General features: G+C 39.0%; 1 protein-coding gene across 7 annotated transcripts in view; it reads left to right on the top strand.

The window, feature by feature from the left end:
* The window catches only part of dclk2a (doublecortin-like kinase 2a), a 272,233-nt gene that overhangs the window by 164,375 nt on the left and 89,018 nt on the right, over window positions 1-18,840 (top strand). For 5 of the 7 annotated variants that reach the window (XM_078405981.1, XM_078405974.1, XM_078406001.1 and 2 more), the window contains exons 3-5: window positions 4,279-4,381; window positions 9,163-9,267; window positions 10,297-10,344. In XM_078405981.1, coding sequence (XP_078262107.1) covers window positions 4,279-4,381; window positions 9,163-9,267; window positions 10,297-10,344 — 256 coding nt within the window. The remainder of the gene's footprint in view (window positions 1-4,278; window positions 4,382-9,162; window positions 9,268-10,296; window positions 10,345-18,840) is intronic. The other 2 variants (XM_078405988.1, XM_078406002.1) reach the window with 1 other exon arrangement.

Raw genomic sequence — 18,840 nt, 5'->3', positions numbered from 1 at the left:
GTAACTTGTATAAAAATGCAAAACTTCTGGTTGGAGATTTTTAAAATAGTTTCTAAAGTTATTAATAAAAATTAGATATGGACCCAAAATTAATTATATTAGGATTATCAGAACATACTACAAATTTTACAGTAAGTCAGGTACATTTTCTTGATTACAGTCTAATAACTGCGAAAAAACTAATACTTAAATTTTGGAAAAAACCAATAACCCCCACAATTAAAATGTGGACTATGGAAATGACAGAGACCCTGCATTTGGAAAAAATAAGGTTTGCCTTAATCGACAAACCTGAGTTATTTTTAAAAATATGGTCTCCATTTATTGAATTTTTAGAAAAGTAAATGGGTTTGGCACAGGACTAAAATTAAAAAAAATTTAAATAAAAAGTTGAAACTTGAGTTGGGGGTTGGATGTACAGCTGTGGTTTTTGTCTCCCGGATCTACTCCCGTTAATTTTTATTGTTAGATCCTTTTTTTTTTTTTAACCCTCTTACTCTCTCTCCCCAAGTTTATAGTTTTATATTTTTATTTTTACTTTCTCTCTTCAAAAATTTAAAAATTGAAGCTATGTAAGAACTTTGTAACAAATGTGTTTTTTCTTATTTCGATTTGTACATATGCTTTTCAAAAATAAAATATTAAAAAAAAATAATTTAAAAAAAATAAATAATAATCTCTGTGTGTAGGTCCTTAAATAACATTGCAAATGTAACAAAACTTTCCAGGAAAGGGAGTAGGCAGAAATCAGGTAGCCATAGGCCATTTAGCCTAACATCTATAATTTGGATTTATTCACAAAATGCTGGAGTAACTCAGCAGGTCAGGCAGCATCTCGGGAGAGAAGGAATGGGTGACGTTTCGGGTCGAGACCCTTCTTCAGATAATCTATAATTTGGAAACTGCTGAAATCCATTATTCTGGCTTCTCCAGGGATTATTTTACTAATACCGATGTGTGGATTGTTGTGAATTTAGAATAAACCCATCTGCATAGGAAACTGGGGAGCTACTGCAGCCCCTATGTTTTGTATGTGAACCTGAAGCTTCATTCCTCTAAACTCTCTCCAGCCAAGTCATTTAATTTCATAAAATTGATAGGGCTGGTGATTACAGGTTATAGTCGAAAATCCTTAATCTATTGCTTCATTTCTATTTCATTGTTATAATATTCAAAATATATATTTTCAAGTTATGATACTTGAATATGTAGTATTCTTACTTCTTCCCGTTTATTTTTTTAAATTCTGGAAACCGCTTACATATTTTTGTTATTTCTCCTTTATAAAATTCATTCACCTCTTATGCTCACACCAAGTTTCTCATCTTTCATCAGTAAATATTACAAAAGGTCATAGAGTTCAGCTAAAAGCAATGAAATACATTGATTATCTTTGCTTTACTTTTTAACTATATTTAAATATTCATTCTAATGGACACAATTAACTTTTCCTCTTTTCCTCTTCCATTTGACCAATTTTGCTGAATTATTTTTTCCAGTTGCAGCCTAATTCTCATTTCATTCCTTCTTTTTTCAAAAAATCTTTATTTTCATGCTGCATTATTAATTTTTGACCAATGATCTTCAAAGAGCCATAAACAATTAGGAAATTTCGGCTTTAAATTAATAGCAAATTTGATAAATTCCTAGAGATGGACACAAAATGCTGGAGTAACTTAGCGGGACAGGCAGCATCTCTGGAGAGAAGGAATGGGTGACATTTCAGGTCGAGACCTCCTCAGACTAGTCTGGGGAAAGGGAAACGAGAGATAAAGACAGTGATGTCGAAAGATATGGAACAAAATGAATGAAAGATAGGAAAAAATGTAACAATGATAAAGGAAACAGGCCATTGCTAGCTGTTTGCTAGGTGAGAACGAGAAGCTGGTGCGACTTGGACAGGGGAGGGACGGAGAGAGAGAGGGAATGCAGGGGTTACTTGTAGATAGAGAAATCAATACTCATACCACTGGGTTGTAAGCTGCCCAAGCGAAATATGAGATTCTGTACATCCAATTTGAATCTAGCTTCACTGACAATGGAGGAGGACCAGGACAGGCAGCATCCTTGGAAAAAGAAGTAATTAATATTTCAGGTCCATACCATGTCCTCTCATAAGAAATGGGAACAATTAGAAATAAAACAAATTTCAGTGAAGGAGGGAAGGGAAAGAAAGAATAAATGTTGAGATTGCCAACTGAAAGAGGATATTAAAGTCTCATGAATACGAAAAGTATGTCTGGAGGTGGTGTAAGTTCGAGGAAGCCATTAAATCTGAAGTTACCCGATGTGGAGAGACAATAGACAATAGACAATAGGTGCAGGAGTAGGCCATTCAGCCCTTCGAGCCAGCACCGCCATTCAATGCGATCATGGCTGATCACTCTCAATCAGTACCCCGTTCCTGCCTTCTCCCCATACCCCCTCACTCCGCTATCCTTAAGAGCTCTATCCAGCTCTCTCTTGAAAGCATCCAACGAACTGGCCTCCACTGCCTTCTGAGGCAGAGAATTCCACACCTTCACCACCCTCTGACTGAAAAAGTTCTTCCTCATCTCCGTTCTAAATGGCCTACCCCTTATTCTCAAACTGTGGCCCCTTGTTCTGGACTCCCCCAACATTGGGAACATGTTATCTGCCTCTAATGTGTCCAATCCCCTAATTATCTTATATGTTTCAATAAGATCCCCCCTCATCCTTCTAAATTCCAGTGTATACAAGCCCAATCGCTCCAGCCTTTCAACATACGACAGTCCCGCCATTCCGGGAATTAACCTAGTGAACCTACGCTGCACGCCCTCCATAGCAAGAACATCCTTCCTCAAATTTGGAGACCAAAACTGCACACAGTACTCCAGGTGCGGTCTCACCAGGGCCCGGTACAACTGTAGAAGGACCTCTTTGCTCCTATACTCAACTCCTCTTGTTACGAAGGCCAACATTCCATTGGCTTTCTTCACTGCCTGCTGAACCTGCATGCTTCCTTTCATTGACTGATGCACTAGGACACCCAGATCTCGTTGAACTCCCCCTCCTCCTAACTTGACACCATTCAGATAATAATCTGCCTTTCTATTCTTACTTCCAAAGTGAATAACCTCACACTTATCTACATTAAACTGCATCTGCCATGTATCCGCCCACTCACACAACCTGTCCAGAGAGGAACAAAAAAACTGGAAGCTGGAAAGGCGTTAAAACTTTGGCATAACTGATCACCTGAAATTGCTGAATTTATTGTTGAGTCCAGATGGCTTGTTGGAAAATAAAGTGCCTAGTTTAAGTTTCATTGGAACAGTGTAAGAAACCAAAGACAATGAAGTCGGAATGGGAGTGAGAATGGGAATGGGAGAATTAAAGTGACAGGCAACTGGAAACTTAGGGTCACACTTGCAGATTGAATAGAGTCGCATGTGATTTTCCCAATGTAGCAGAGATCACATCATGAGTACCAAATGCCATCATAATTATTTACTTCTAAACCAAATATTCTTGGAGTCAAATGAAAACCTTTTATGGTCAGGCAGTTAATATTGCTACAGTTTGTTCACTGTTATCTATACATAAATTAATAATTGTACTTCATAGACTACCCGAGTTCAAATTATTTCATAACGTGATTTTAACTGTGTAATCTGTTGTATTTTTGATTCCCTGGATATTTCGGGGTTGCATAAAAACATATGCCTCCAAATCAAAGCATTGTGAAATCTAGCTGGTGCCATTTTGTTTTTCACATTCAGGAGGGAAAATCATTGGTGTCAAAGCTCTCCACCAATATGACTGCAGCCTGGAATCCTTGTCCATCTTATTGTGTTTCACTTGACCCTCAAATTATTTTTTTCAAACTCAACTGTTTTAAACGTACAATTTGCTAATTTCTCTGACATTTCTTTATTAGTTAGGTCGCCAAAATTGCCCTTTAGAGGTAGCACTTTTACCATAAAGCCCCGTAATTCAAAGGAACAACTCTACTTGATTCTAACAATAACAAATAAGCTTCATATGTGAGTCTTTTGCCATCTTGACCTCTTTTCCTGCTGATTGATTAAAGGTTGAGGTGGGCAGAGCCTTTAATCCTTGGATGGCTCTTGCCATCCTGTCCATGAACTAACCCCGTGCAATGATGCAAGTATTGAGCAACCATGCATCTTACAATTAATTGCTATTGTTATGTATCCTAAAGAACTCCTATTGTTAATGATAGAGTACCTGTATATTGCAGGACTTTTACTTTGCAAATGCATTTTTCCAACTATCCAATACTTGCTTTTTCAGATTGTTTCCCTGCAGGATTTCTTTGGGGATGATGATGTCTTTGTCGCATGTGGTCCGGAGAAGTACCGATATGCCCAGGATGACTTTTTGCTGGACAGTAGCGGTAAGATTCTGTGGCTCGTTCTGCTTGGTCATAAGGTCATAAGTGATAGGAGCAGATTTAGGCCATTCGGCCCATCAAGTCTACTCCGCCATTCAATCATGGATGATCTATCTCTCCCTCTAACCCCATTCTCTTGCCTTCTCCCCATAACCCCTAACACCTGTACTATCTGTCTGTCTCTGCCTTAAAAATATCCATTCACTTGCCCTCCACAGTCTTCTGTGGCAAAGAATACCACAGATTCACCACTCTCTGACTAAATAAATTCCTCCTCATCTCCTTCCTCAAGGAATATCCTTTAATTCTAAGGTTATGAGCTCTAGTCCTAAACTCTCCCATTCGTGGCAACACCCACTCTATCCAGGCCTTTCACTATTCTGTACGTTTCAATGAGGTCCCCTCTCACCCTTCTAAACTCCAGCGAGTACAGGCCCAGTGCCATCATATGTTTGAGATTCAAAATGACCTTTTGCTCCAAAGAAAAGCTAAAAGACAAGGAGATTTTCCATTGCTCCATTTTGAGTGAGTCATTAATTATCTTTTTTTATCAATTGTGGTGTTGATTATTTTATTAGAAAATATGCTGAGATTAATTATTCTTTAAAAACTATTTGATTTCTGAGTAGATTCCCTTTGTAATATAATATCATATTTTTCAGTTAAAGTGCATTCAAATGAACTTCGTTGCATCTCCCTAGTTTGGCTCAATTGTTAATTGTTTATTTGGTTTGAAAATGCAGAGCACGTGGCTTTTTTTCCCCTGAAATAATTCCCTGGTTTGTGCAGCATTTCTTACTGCTAAATTGTTAGCAGGATGCTGTCTGTTATTTGATAGAAAGTGATAATGTGACCAGAAGTCACCACACCCCCCCCCCCCCCCTCCCCTTGATCTTTATCTGTAGGTATTTATATTGAAACATATAAGATAATTAGGGGATTGGACACATTAGAGGCAGGAAACATGTTCCCAATGTTGGGGGAGTCCAGAACAAGGGGCCACAGTTTAAGAATAAGGGGTAGGCCATTTAGAATGGAGATGAGGAAGAACTTTTTCAGTCAGAGAGTTGTGAAGGTGTGGAATTCTCTGCCTCAGAAGGCAGTGGAGGCCAGTTCGTTGGATGCTTTCAAGAGAGAGCTGGATAGAGCTCTTAAGGATAGCGGAGTGAGGGGGTATGGGGAGAAGGCAGGAACGGGGTACTGATTGAGAGTGATCAGCCATGATCGCATTGAATGGCGGTGCTGGCTCGAAGGGCTGAATGGCCTACTCCTGCACCTATTGTCTATTGTCTATTGTCTATTGTCTTTATTTTGCCATTTGGGCTAAGTATGACGTGGACGTTCAGAAACAGGATGTCTTTTTTGTAATATTGCCATGATTCAGATGGATAATGACCACTGAGGGAGGAAGCAGAAAGAGATTGGAAGATGAAACAGGAAGTTGACTTCTTCTGATGAGGCTAAAAAAGCAGATGAGAAACTTGATCAGGGTAAAAGAGTCTTTTCATTGTAAAAGCAGTCATAACCAGCTGTTGCATTTACAAATACAGACATTTTACTCCTGAGCCTCATTGTATATGATCACAATACAGACATTTTACTCCGGTGCCATATTGTCATGTTCTAACATGGACTCCTGCCTGAATCCATTGGGATTGGTAAGAAGAGCGGCATTTGTGGCAATGGGAGACCACTGCTGGTGATCTGTGTGTTAGGCCAGTTGAAGTCTGGAGGTGAACATAATCAAATGAGGAGGGAACTCCCTCAGTCAAGAGTCCCATGGTTTCCTTATGGGCCCCAGTAAAAAAACATTTAAATTACCTGGGCCTCTTTTTAACCATAATTGCCTTTCGCTGGTGGTTCCGTCTCTAGTTTCCACTGCTGATAAATTGTCAGTTAAATGTGCATCAGAATTCTGAATACCCTCATTGGGATCTGCTATTTTAATATCAATGGGACACCTGCACCAGCTGGGGTTTTTTAAAGTCAGAAGTGATGGAGCCAAAATGACAGAACTTGTCTGGAAATCTGTAAAATTGTGTGATGGTCAATGTTTGACATTTGGACTTTAGTGTTTACTTTTGTAATCTATTCAGGGAGGCTGAGACTCTTTAAATCTATTTCACTGTAACACCTTTTATAAGGTCGCTGCAAGAGGATGTGTATGTTAGCAAGCTGTTTGTTACTATTTCATTTGTATATGAATATTTTTGATACATTGAATGGCACATACAAAGACAATGGAATATTATAAGATCGGGTTCAGATTTCAGCTTTTCATGTCAAAGAAAAAGATAATTATATTTCCATTTGTTGCATAAATGTGTGCACTAGTCTTCTGAGAGGAAAATAATCAAATTCTCTGAATCATTCCACTCAGATAGCTTGAAGAGCTTGTTAATAGCAAATTTTATAATGCAACGACATACAGTATTCATTCTGATGACATGCAAAATAATGAAATTTATTACGTTATAACAAGTGTCACCTTTTGTTGATCAAATGATGTGTATCAGTTTTTTTCTACGTGTTTATTAAATCTTGTTGATTTTTTTAATGTTGATTATACCAACTTGTCAGCCTGTTTCTAAATTGGTAGCATTCCTGCTTTAAGTAGAAATTTGTGGTTTAAATCCTTCCTCTGGAGACCTGGGCACAAAATTTGGGTTTGAACTCTGGGACAGTGCGGCACAAGGAGAAAAGGTGATATTTGCTGCTCAGCAAAGAGGTGAAGTTATTTCAGGTTAACATAACAGGTCTTCTGGCATTATAGTGAAGGCAAGACAAATGTTTTATGTTCTTCCTGCAGTCCTGAAAATTTACATTCTCAACTAATATTTCTAGTCATTATCGTAGTGCTATTTGTAAGGAAAATCATTTGTGCATATAAGCTGTATAGTGTTTCATACAATGCAAAAAGAAGTGCAGATCAAAGATAAATGAAAAAAATGCGAATGCTGGAAATCCTGTTCAAAATACACATTAAAAAGCAAGCTGCGTAGGAATTGTTAAACCGTTCTGAAATACTTCAATGTAAATAGCTTCTTATGATTTACCGAGTGTGATCTTGTTATAAGATGCTTCGAAAAAATGATATTTTAAGGGTGCTATAAGGTCATGTGATAGAAGGAGAATTAGGCCATTCAGCCCATCAAGTCTACTCCACCATTCAATCATGGCTGATCTATCTCTCCCTCCTAACCCCATCCTCCTGCCTTTTCCCCAATTACCCCTGACACCCCTACTAATCAAGAATCTATCTCAGCCTTAAAAATATCAATTGATGGCCTCTCCAGCCTTCTGTGGCAAAGAGTCCCATAGATTCACGAGCCATGTCCATGCAAAGCTTTTGGAATTCCATCATGCCATTTTTAATGATCCTTTACGTACCAGTGTTAGTGCGTTCTAATTTTAGATTCAGTTTCTAGATAAAGATTGAACTATGCTGTGCATCATCGTCATTAGTCTCAGTATCTTCCTTCACCTCTTCGTCCACTCTTACCTCCCATTTCTCCATCTCCTGCATGTCCCAGAGCTTCTCTTGCTCCTCCTGCTCAATGTCCTGCTGTAGAGCAGAGGGGGAAAGAAGGTGTCCTCTCATATTCTGCAAATACTTCTTGAATGGACGTGTACATATGGGGTAAGGGGGTTGTTGGTAATATGTCAAATGGTGGATTAGGGTCAGGGTAAGGTGGGAGAATGGAAGGCGAGGGGTGTGTAGTAGTTTATGTATCTGTCTCTGAGTGTATCTGTCTGGAAAAGTGTCCATATAAGAGAGCACTGTACAATTGTATAGTCCTTGTGAGATTTAAACTTCTTGTAATGTTGCTCCATTGTGCAGGAATTCGCAATCTAGCCGAGCTCTTCTGTTGGTGGTCATTAAGGATCTCCTGGCCCCCAGTCCATCAACCTCTCATTGAGGTTGATCTCTCTCTCTACCGTGGTAACCATGAATAGGTGTCGGTGTAGTCTGGCCAAAATGGGGACTGTACTTTTAAGGGCTAAAGACCTTCACTGATTGTAGTGTAGCATTGTCATTAGCTGTGTTGAATAGTAGCCAAGGTTTCTGTTGTGGCTGTACATGAGATGGACTAATTACTATTACCATAAAAATAACTCTCTGTAACTTGTTATCTTAGCTTTTAATCATAGCAAATTTACAAATTAGGTTTAGGTTTATTATTGTCACGTGTACCAAGGTACAGTGATAAGGTTTGTTTTGCATGCTATCCATTCAGAGTAGATAATGCTACACTTGCACAGAAATGCCTTTATTGAAAACCTAGTTGCAGAGAAATACTTTGCATGTTATATTTAGTGTGCTAAAACATTGTTCCAAGTAGCACTTGTGCTAATTCTCCTCAAAAAAATAATGAGTTTGTGGACAACATGTTTGCAACAGCACGTGTTTTCTTTGCCTTGGAACAAGAACAAAAAACGAAGCTTTTTGAGGAGAATTAGTACAGGTGGATGGTATGCAAAACAAACCTTTTCACCGTATTTCTGTATACTTGACAGTAATAAACCTAAATCTAATTTGTAAATTTCGCTATGATTGAAAGCTAAGATAACAAGTTACAAAGAGTTATTTTCATGCTAACTGTAATTATTCTTTCTCATGTACAGTTATTGCAGAATCCTTTGCTGCTGGATTCAGATTACTTGTTCACATTAATGACACCACACTCACAAAGACATGACAAATATGCAACAGCATTTTAATGTAGAAAATATTTATTGTTGGTATTAATAAAGATGGAATAACTGAATTCCTTGTCTCTCAGAGTGTCGTGTGATGAAATCATCCTACTCCCGTTCTGGTAGTACCTCACGCCATTCTGGATCCAAAAGCCCTGGGTTGTCTCGTAGAAGCAGGTCTCCAGCATCAGGTACAGCCTTTTTTAAATAACAGTAAAATACTAGCATCATAAAAGGCAAAGGACTATTTTTACCAAACCTTTGTGGAAGCTGTGTATGTGATGACGTTGGTGGTCAAATAATATGCCGGAATGTGCACAAAAAAAGGGCTGTTGTTGCCAATGTGTTTAAGCTTCATTCTGCGTGACGTTCATCTGACCCTTATCCCCTCACGCGTTACCTCCTCTTCCCATGAAAGGCTTCAGGATATTGTAATATATCGCATACACCTACTGACTCAACAGTGATCCAAACACTACAGAATTTGTCATTTTTAATATTTATTATGACTTGTAAAAGATTAAAGGTTTACAATTCTTGCGTTACTTTAGACTCTCATGTTTCTTAAATGCACAGCCAGTTTCTTTTCCCAGAAAATAAGATCCTATTCAGAGTTTGGGGTCATTTTGGTTTTGGGTTATGCTATAAAATGGCAGTTATTCAATTTGAGGCTTGTATATCTCAAGAATTTATTATTTTGGTTCAAAATAATGTCAGCTGTGATGTAGGCAGCCGATTTAATATTTCTGATCGCCAAAGTCAATATTACCCAGCCAACATTTTTATTTAGAAAACAACTACAAACATATTCCTTAATACCGATTTACAGAAAGAGCACATGTTTGAATTTATTCATGTTATAGAGCAATTGTAGTTTTATGTTAATCCCCTCAGATTTTTCAGTAGCATACCAAGCTTCCTTTTCAATTTTTAGTTATTCAGTGTTCTTCATATATTTCTCCTTGACTATGAGAAAATATTTATATTCCCAAAGTCTACAAATGAGTAGACAATGCATTATCTGTATATTTGTGATCTATGTCTCCATCTTCTTAAATTGGTCTCTGTTACTCAATAAATGTTGTACATTATTGTATCTGTTCTTTTCTTTCATTAAACCTTTGAGTTTTGGATTTGATGCTGGTTCTATTTATGATGTGTGGTAACATCTCTCCTTAATGTTTTCTCCTTCTGCTTGTGTGTTAATTGAATGAGTACAGTTAAAAGAGGAGGTTACTACACTGCATATTCTCCGGTCAAATCCCCAGGTGAGCCCCACTTTTCATACAATCCCATTTCACGGTTAATTTGATCCACCAGGTACCTTTATCTGAACAGAAATAATTTCCACAATGGCTTGAACTTCACTTTCCTACCAGCTAAATCAAAGCTTTTATGTTGGCATGTGTCTCTCTCACACAGTATTGGGGTCAGTGGTGCAACCACCTGGATTTTACTGGTTTTATCCTTATATTGGTATAATTAACAAAAAACAGAAATGTTACTAGATCTGTTCTTTGTGTGTAAACTCTTTTAATATTTGAAATATTTTTGGACTTAAGTTATATTTCAGCAATTGTGTAAAAAGACCATAACAAGCCTACAGGTGTTTTAAATTCCATTGAAGTAAATAAATAAGACACAATGTATGTTCCTTATGTGACTTCTCACGCCAAATATGTTTTTCATCTGCTACAGCTGAGGGGTGCTATCATAAAACCAATGGCAGCAAAACGAGCTTTGTAAAGGGTCTTTTTTTTCACAAAATGCTGGAGTAACTCAGCAGGCCAGGCAGCATCTCCATTCTTGTCCTTGCCAGAGGACAGGCTACCTTACTCATCAGGTTGGATCTTCAACCTGCTTACTGCACAAGTTTGGAAACAGCTGATTAGAACCCTTTGCTCTTAGCTATTTTAAGGTCATGGTTTCAGAGCAATTCAGTTTTTCGGCCAATATCTTTTGAGAAATCTCTGTGTAAATATCTTCAACACTTCCAGGTGTCCAGGCATGTAATGACAGAATTATGACCTGTCGGGATACCATGAAAGAAGCAGAAGCAGAAAAAAACTGAACAGCAGAAAGTTAATTTTTGGTCACACTTCTTCAGAGGTTTGGTTCTGTGTTGTGCTACTTCCAGCAGGAAGCTGCTCTTACAAGAAGTGTTTCTTGGTAAGCAAGCAGAAGGTAATGGTGGAAAATAGTTTTTTGGACTGGGGGGCCGTGACTAGTTGTGTGGTTCAGGAGGGTGATGATGGGCCCAGTGTTGTGTGTCATCTATATCAACAACTTAGATATGAATGTACAAGGCATGTTTAGTAAGTTTGCAGATGACGCTAAAATTGATAGTGAAGAAAACTATCAAGAATTGCAATGTGATATTGATAAGTGGGCCAAGGATTGGCAAACAGAGTGTAATTCAGATAAGTGCAAGGTTTTGCATTTTATGAAATCAAACCAGATCCGAAACATCACCCATTCCTTCTCTCCTGAGATGCTGCCTGACCTGCTGAGTTACTCCAGCATTTTGTGAATAAACAGAGTAGGACTTTCACAGGAACTGCAAGACCCTGGAGAGTGTTGCAGACATACAAATACACAATTCCCTGAAAGTGGCATCAGAAGTGGGCAGGGTGCTGGAGAAGGCTTTTGGCTGAATGGCCATCATCAGAAGAACATGGAATATAGAATTTGGGATGATATGTTGCAGTTGTACTTGTCATTGGCGAGGACGCATCTGGAGTATTGTGGTCCATTTTGGTCACCCTGCTCTGGGAAAGATGCCATTAAGCTGGAAAGAGTGCAGAAAAGATTACCAAGGATTTTGCCAGGACTTGAGGGACTTTGGTTATAGGACGTTGGGGAGGCTAGGACTTTATTCCCTGGAGCATAGGGGACTGAGAGGTAATCTTTGAGAAATATATAAAATCACAAAGGACAAAGATAGAGTGACATAGATAGGGGACATACTACAGTCTTTTTCCCAGGATAGACAGAAAATGCTGGAGTAACTCAACGGGACAGGCAGCATCTCTGGAGAGAAGGAACGGGTGACTTTAAACCAGCATCTTCCTTCCTACACCTTTTTCCCAGGATTGGTATAGATTTAAGGTGGGAGCAGAAAGATTTAAAGGGAAACTGGGGCAAAAAAAATTCTAGTAAAATAACAATATTTTAGACAATTTGACAGATACATAGATAGGAAAGATTTAGAGGGATATGGGTCAAATGCAGGCAAATGGGACTTGCGTCGATGAATATCTTGATCAGCATGGATGAGTTGGGCCAAAGAGCCAGTTTTTGTGATGTTTAACTCTGACTCTAAGCATTAAGCCTATGGTTTTCAATTTGTGGGACTTTTTTCTGCAGCAGAGACCTTATCAGTGAATACACATCTACTATTTTAATCCTTTGTTTATAATTTTTTAATAGAAAAACGAGGCAACTCAAATAGGGATGGGTGTGTGACTGCTATGGTGCCTCACGTGCAATTAGTCAGCTGGAGGTCCACATGATAATTTGCTTTAATTTCTGCAAGACTTTTCTCCTCTCTCTGGTGCCAGCAGGTACATCATTAAATAGTCTGTGACAAATAGTCTAAGGGGCAGCATGGTGGCACAGTGGTAGAGTTGCTGCCTTACAGCGCCAGAGACCTAGGTTCGATCCTGACTACAGGTGCTGTCTGTATGGAGTTTGTACCTTCTCCCCGTACCCTGCATGGGTTTTCTCTGAGATCTTCAGTTTCCTCGCACACTCCAAAAATGTACAGGTTTGTAGGTTAATTGACTTGGTATGAATGTAAATTGTCCCTAGTGTGTGGAATAATGTTAATGTGCGGGGATCGCTGGTCGGTGCGGACTCAGTGTGCAGAAGGGCCTGTTGCCGCACTGTATCCCTAAACTAAACTAAACTAAACTAAACTAAACTAAAAGAAGCAATCCAGTGATTGAAGCCAAGTTTGAAGGGAGCAGACCTGTGCATATCTCACTACTCCAGCCATTACTAACTTGCAGCTTCACCAAATCACATTGTTATTTAAACTATTGGCAACTATAGATTGGTCAAAGAAGGAAAAGGATAACTGAATAATAGGCAACAAAATAGACCCAATGGACTAACTCTGAGTAATGGGAAAACTAATGGAATCAATAAATTGATACCATAGGAGAGGAAGTTGAGAACATATCTGAAGCAGTGACAAGTGGGTTAAGTAGCGTAGGTTTTGATTGATCAACATCACACATACTTTAAGACAGTGATGATCCATTCATGCAAAATCTGTTTTGGGAGCACAGTAGAGCATTTTGCCAAAATATCACATTTTTAAAAGCCTTTGTTAACATGTCATAAGATTGACTTACTTATCAAAAAAAGATTTGAGCTTTTGCTAATTTTCACAGGTAAAAATTGGCCAAAGGTCAGAGCTGTCAAATGTGTGGTGTCAAAATTTTAATCATGAATCATATACTTAGGTGCTGATTTATACCTGTCAATACGCATAAATGTCATATTTGAGTTGCAGACTTAACAATTAGATACTGCGAAATACAAACTTCAGATTCTGAAATCTGAAATAAACAAAAAGTGTTAGATACACTCAGCAAATTACCCAGCACCTACATGCACATCTCTAATTACAAATCCCTAATTGTCCTCGATGCCATTGAGATGATGGTGGTGAGCTGCCTTCTTGAACTGCTACAGTCTTTGACGTGTGAGTGTACTACGAATGAGGGAATACTAGGCTTTTGACCCAGTGATCCTGGAGGAACAGCAATAATGCGGGCAACTTGCAGCTGGTGGCATTCCCATGTTTTTGTTGCCCCCGTCCTTCTAACTGGTAGAGGTCTATGAAAGCCAATGGAATGTTGGCCTTCATAACAAGAGGAGTTGAGTATAGGAGAGACAATAGGTGCAGGAATAGGCCATTCGGCCCTTCGAGCCAGTTGTACAGGGCCCTAGTGAGACCATGTGCAGTTTTGGTCTCCAAATTTGAGGAAGGATATTCTTGCTATTGAGGGCGTGCAGCGTAGGTTTACTAGGTTAATTCCCGGAATGGCGGGACTGTCATATGTTGAATGACTGGAGCGACTAGGCTTGTATACACTGGAATTTAAAAGGATGAGAGGGGATCTTATCAAAACGTATAAGATTATTAAGGGGTTGGACACGTTAGAGGCAGGAAACATGTTCCCAATGTTGGGGGAGTCCAGAACAAGGGGCCACCGTTTAAGAATAAGGGGTAGGCCATTTAGAACAGAGATGAGGAAAAACGTTTTCAGTCAGAGAGTTGTGAATCTGTGGAATTCTCTGCCTCAGAAGCCAGTGAAGGCCAATTCTCTGAATGCATTCAAGAGAGAGCTAGATAGAGCTCTTAAGGAGAGCTGAGTCAGGGGGTATGGGGCGAAGGCAGGAACGGGGTACTGATTGAGAATGATCAGCCATGATCACATTGAATGGCGGTGCTGGCTCGAAGGGCCGAATGGCCTATTCCTGCACCTATTGTCTATTGTTTATTGTCTATTGTTATGGGTTTGGATGGTGCTCTCTAAGGAGTCTTGTTGAATTGCTACACTGCATTCATTTAGATGTACAAACTGCCATTCCCATGTGGCAGAGCTGGACTGAGTGATTGGATGTGGTATAGCTGTCTATCAAGCGGGCTGCTATGCCCTGTGTGGTATTCAGCTTCTTGAGTGTTGTTGAAGCTGCACTCATCCAGGAAGGTGCAGAGTATTCCATCACACTCCTGAAATAATAATAATAATAATAATAAACATTTATTTTTTATAGCGCTTTTCCAAATGCTCAAAGACGCTTTACAAAAACAGTCAAGACATAAAAACAAACAGACAAACTATCCTGACGGAGAAGCGGCGAACAAATAGCGCCAGCGTCCTCTCACGTCAGGGTCCGGCAGTAGACAATAAAGAACACAAGACACACAATTACAATTTTTAACACAAACAGCCATCACAGTGATTGCTCCAGGCACACCCTCACTGTGATGGAAGGCAAAGAAAAGTCTTATCTCCTCCTCATTCCTCTCCCGTGGTGCCACGAGGCGATCGAGGCTCCCGACTTTTGAAGCCCCCACCGGGTAATGAAATCCTTATATCGTTTCATTATTAGACACCCTCAATATGCATCATCTCGTTCTTGGATTAAATTCCATCTCACATTGACCTGTCTAATTTACCAGCTGACCCAATATTATTCTGTAGCCTAAGAATACCCACTTCACCATCAAGAACATCACAAATTACTAAGCCATCTGCAAATTTAATAATCCTAAATCCTATTTTCATATCCAAATTTGATAATCGATTTAACAAAGAGGAAGGGGCCCAGAACTGAACCCTGTAGGATGCCACTGGTCACAGGCTTCTAATCACAAAAACAACCTTCCACTATCACCATCATCCTTCTGTTAACAAACCAATTCTGTATCCAATTTGCCATTTTGACCAGCATAACTGTTGAATCACTGAATGACTGAATCAGCCCTTAAGTTTCAATTCTGTGGGAAATAAGGGAATCAATGCTGCAATGTTGGAAAGAACACACATTTTATTAGCTAATGTTTATTGCTACTGACAAATTTGATGAGGGTGTGCATAGCCCAAGTTGTTATATCCTGAAGGAAAATGCACAATCAACAATATTCAAAGGGAAGACCTAATTAAGGGAGGACATACATTTATAATGAAGTATGAAAAATAATTTCGATTAGAATATAAAATGGATGAACTTGCTCAACAGAAAGTTGGCATACTGTGATTTGCATCAACTCGATTTCTCTGCTCTGACTTTGATGTATGTTGAGCATTGTATCCCTATTAACACAGTTTGACTGGCTCTCAAAAGGGTGCAGACAAGCGCATAAACTATATTTTTCATGTGCAGCAGGTTCTTGGTGTAGCATTATTGCTGTTTCCTCACCAGCTCAGTGAGTTATATATTATCCTAATAGACCAGCAATTGGCTATATTTTTAGAGACACCTTGTGCTACCATGCTTTGTAATCTGCAATAATGATGTAAAATTTCCATCATATCATTCCAATTTGAATTTTGAACTTTGTGTGCCTGCATTGATAAATTCTCCAAGTCAGATACAGAGAAATTGGGTGGATTAGTTGATTTTTTTAAATGTAAACAAACCTTTTGTTTATAATGCATTATATATTGAGAGTTGTAGTAAGCCACTATTATCCAATGAATATTGCTGACCAGCTGCAAATATAGCTCAATCAACACCATTTCATACATGTCTATTTTAATTCTTTGCATATAATTACATTTTTACTTGATTCATCTTTTAATGGGAAAATGAGGCACTACAGTTAGGAATGTTTGTGGCTGCTACAGTGTTGCACGTGTAATTAGGCAGCTGGAGGTCCACATGACGATTTACTTTAGTTTCAGCTGGACCTTCCCCTTCTCTTTGGTGCCAGCAGGTACATCATGTAATCGTCTATGAGAAAAGAAGGAGAACTCATCCAGTGATTAAAGCTAAGTTTAAATGCTTGTTACGGGTAGGGCAAAATAATAATTAACTGGCTTCCTAAAGGCTTGCAGCAGAAGGAAATTAATCAGCTATTGCTAAATACGTCAGACCATCCTTCCAATGCAGTAAGGCATAGAGAACAATCAAGGACAATCCCATGGTGTTGCTTTCTTCGTCTTCTCAAGTCCAGAAGCACCAGACCTGTGCATGTCTCACAGGCTTTTTCAGTCATCCATCACTAATTTGTGGCTGCACCAAATCACATTCTTATTTAAACTATTGACAACTACAGAATGGTCTAAGAGAGAAAAGGATGACTGTATAATAGTCAACAAAATAGACCCAATGGACTAACTGAGTAATGAAAAAAGTAATGGAATCAATAAATTGATACCATAGAAGAGGAAGTGTGGGAACAGATTTGAAGTAGTGACAACCAATTGGCTCAAGTGGAGTAGGTTTTAATTGATTGACATCACACATACTTGAAGACAGTGATGACTCATTGATGTAAAATCTGTTTTGGAAGCACAGTAGAGATTATTGCCAAGAGCTGTCACATTTATAAAAGCCTTTGATAACATATCATAAGATTCACTTCCTTAAAAAAAAGATTTGAGCTTTTGCTAATTTGCACTGGTTAACATTGGCCAATGGTCAGAGCTGTCAAATGCGTGGTATGAAAATTTAAATCATTAATCATATCCTTAGGTGCTGACATATCAAAAATATAAATGTCATTTCAGGGTTACAGGTTTAACAATTAGATACTGCAAAAAAAATCTTCAGATGCTGAAATTTGAAGTGAAGAAGAAATGCTAGAAACACTCAACAAAGGATCCAGCAGTAGCAGAGACAGAAAAAGAGTTATGAGTATTGGCATCAGCAATGCTTTATATATTTGTACCAAGACATCCCAACACTGATACACTATGCCCTCGGTAATTAAGGCAAAATCCCGTTTGTCATCTTTACCACCAAAACTGACTATGCTGCCATCTCAAGGAATCTTTGTATTTTTGACCCATGATGCCTTTGTTCCTCAGTCTTCCCTAGAGCTCTTCCATTCAGGGTTTCTAAATTCATTCAAGCGATGTGGGCTTTGCAGGCAGAGCAGGCATTTAATTGCCCATCCCTAACTTCCCATTCTAAATTGACTTTGATGCCATTGAGATGATGGTGGTGTGCTGCCTTCTTGAACTGCTATAGTCCTTGACATGTGGGTGTACCCACAACACTGCAAAGGACAGAATACCAAGCATTTGACTCAGCAATGGTGAGGGAACAGCAATATTGAGGGCAACCAGCTAATGGCATTCCCATGTTCTTGTTGCCCTGGTCTATCTAACCAGAAGAGGTTGTGCGTTTGAAAAGTGTTCTCTAAGGAGTCTTGTTGAATTGCTACACTACATTCATTCAAATGGTACAAACTGCCGTTCCTATGTGTCAGAGTTGGACTGAGTGATTGCATGTGGATGAGCTGATGTGAGCTGATGTGGGCTGCTGTGCCCTGTATAATATTGGCGTCTTGAGTGTTGTTGAAGCTGCACTCATCCAGGAAGGTGGAGAATATTCCTCTCCTGAAATCCTTATATCCTTATATCCTACACCTTCAAAATCACCTTCAAAATCCATCACCTCATGCTTTGATTAAATTCCATCTCCCATTGTCCTGTCTAATTTAATAGCTAACAAATATTATTCCGTAGCCCAAAAATACCCTCTTCACAATCAGGAATATCACTAATTTCTACGCCATTTATAAACTTAATAATCGTTACTCCTACTTGCATATCTCGTGTTAATAGATATAACAAAGAGTAAGGTGCCCAGTGTTGAACCCTTTAGGATACCACTGGTCACAGGTGTCCAATCAGAAAAACAACCTTCCACCATCAGGGGAAGGGGTGGGGTTAGAAAATGATGGCTGATGGGTGATGAAGCAAATAAGGAGACAGAATATCTCCTGTTGATTCATTGTAGTGATAGGCAAATTGTAGTGGGTCGAGCTAGCTTTCGCAGATAAATGTGGATGTCTGAAAGTTACTGGGAGAGAAGTGTCTTGTCAATGTCTTTGCATATGAGCCAGAGAAAAAAGTGCTGATTTGTCAAGAATGTGTCCAGTGAACAGATCAATGAAAGATGCCCTGTTAAATCAGGAGTCACAGAATATTACAACATTCTAAGACTAAATTACCACAGCACAACCTTTCCGGCCGTTGGAAAAGTTGTTTTATTAGATTGGAATCTGAATCCCT

The sequence above is a fragment of the Rhinoraja longicauda genome, chromosome 1, assembly GCF_053455715.1.
Source record: "Rhinoraja longicauda isolate Sanriku21f chromosome 1, sRhiLon1.1, whole genome shotgun sequence".
Taxonomy (NCBI): domain Eukaryota; kingdom Metazoa; phylum Chordata; class Chondrichthyes; order Rajiformes; family Arhynchobatidae; genus Rhinoraja; species Rhinoraja longicauda.
This window is presented reverse-complemented; position numbering and strand designations above follow the sequence as displayed.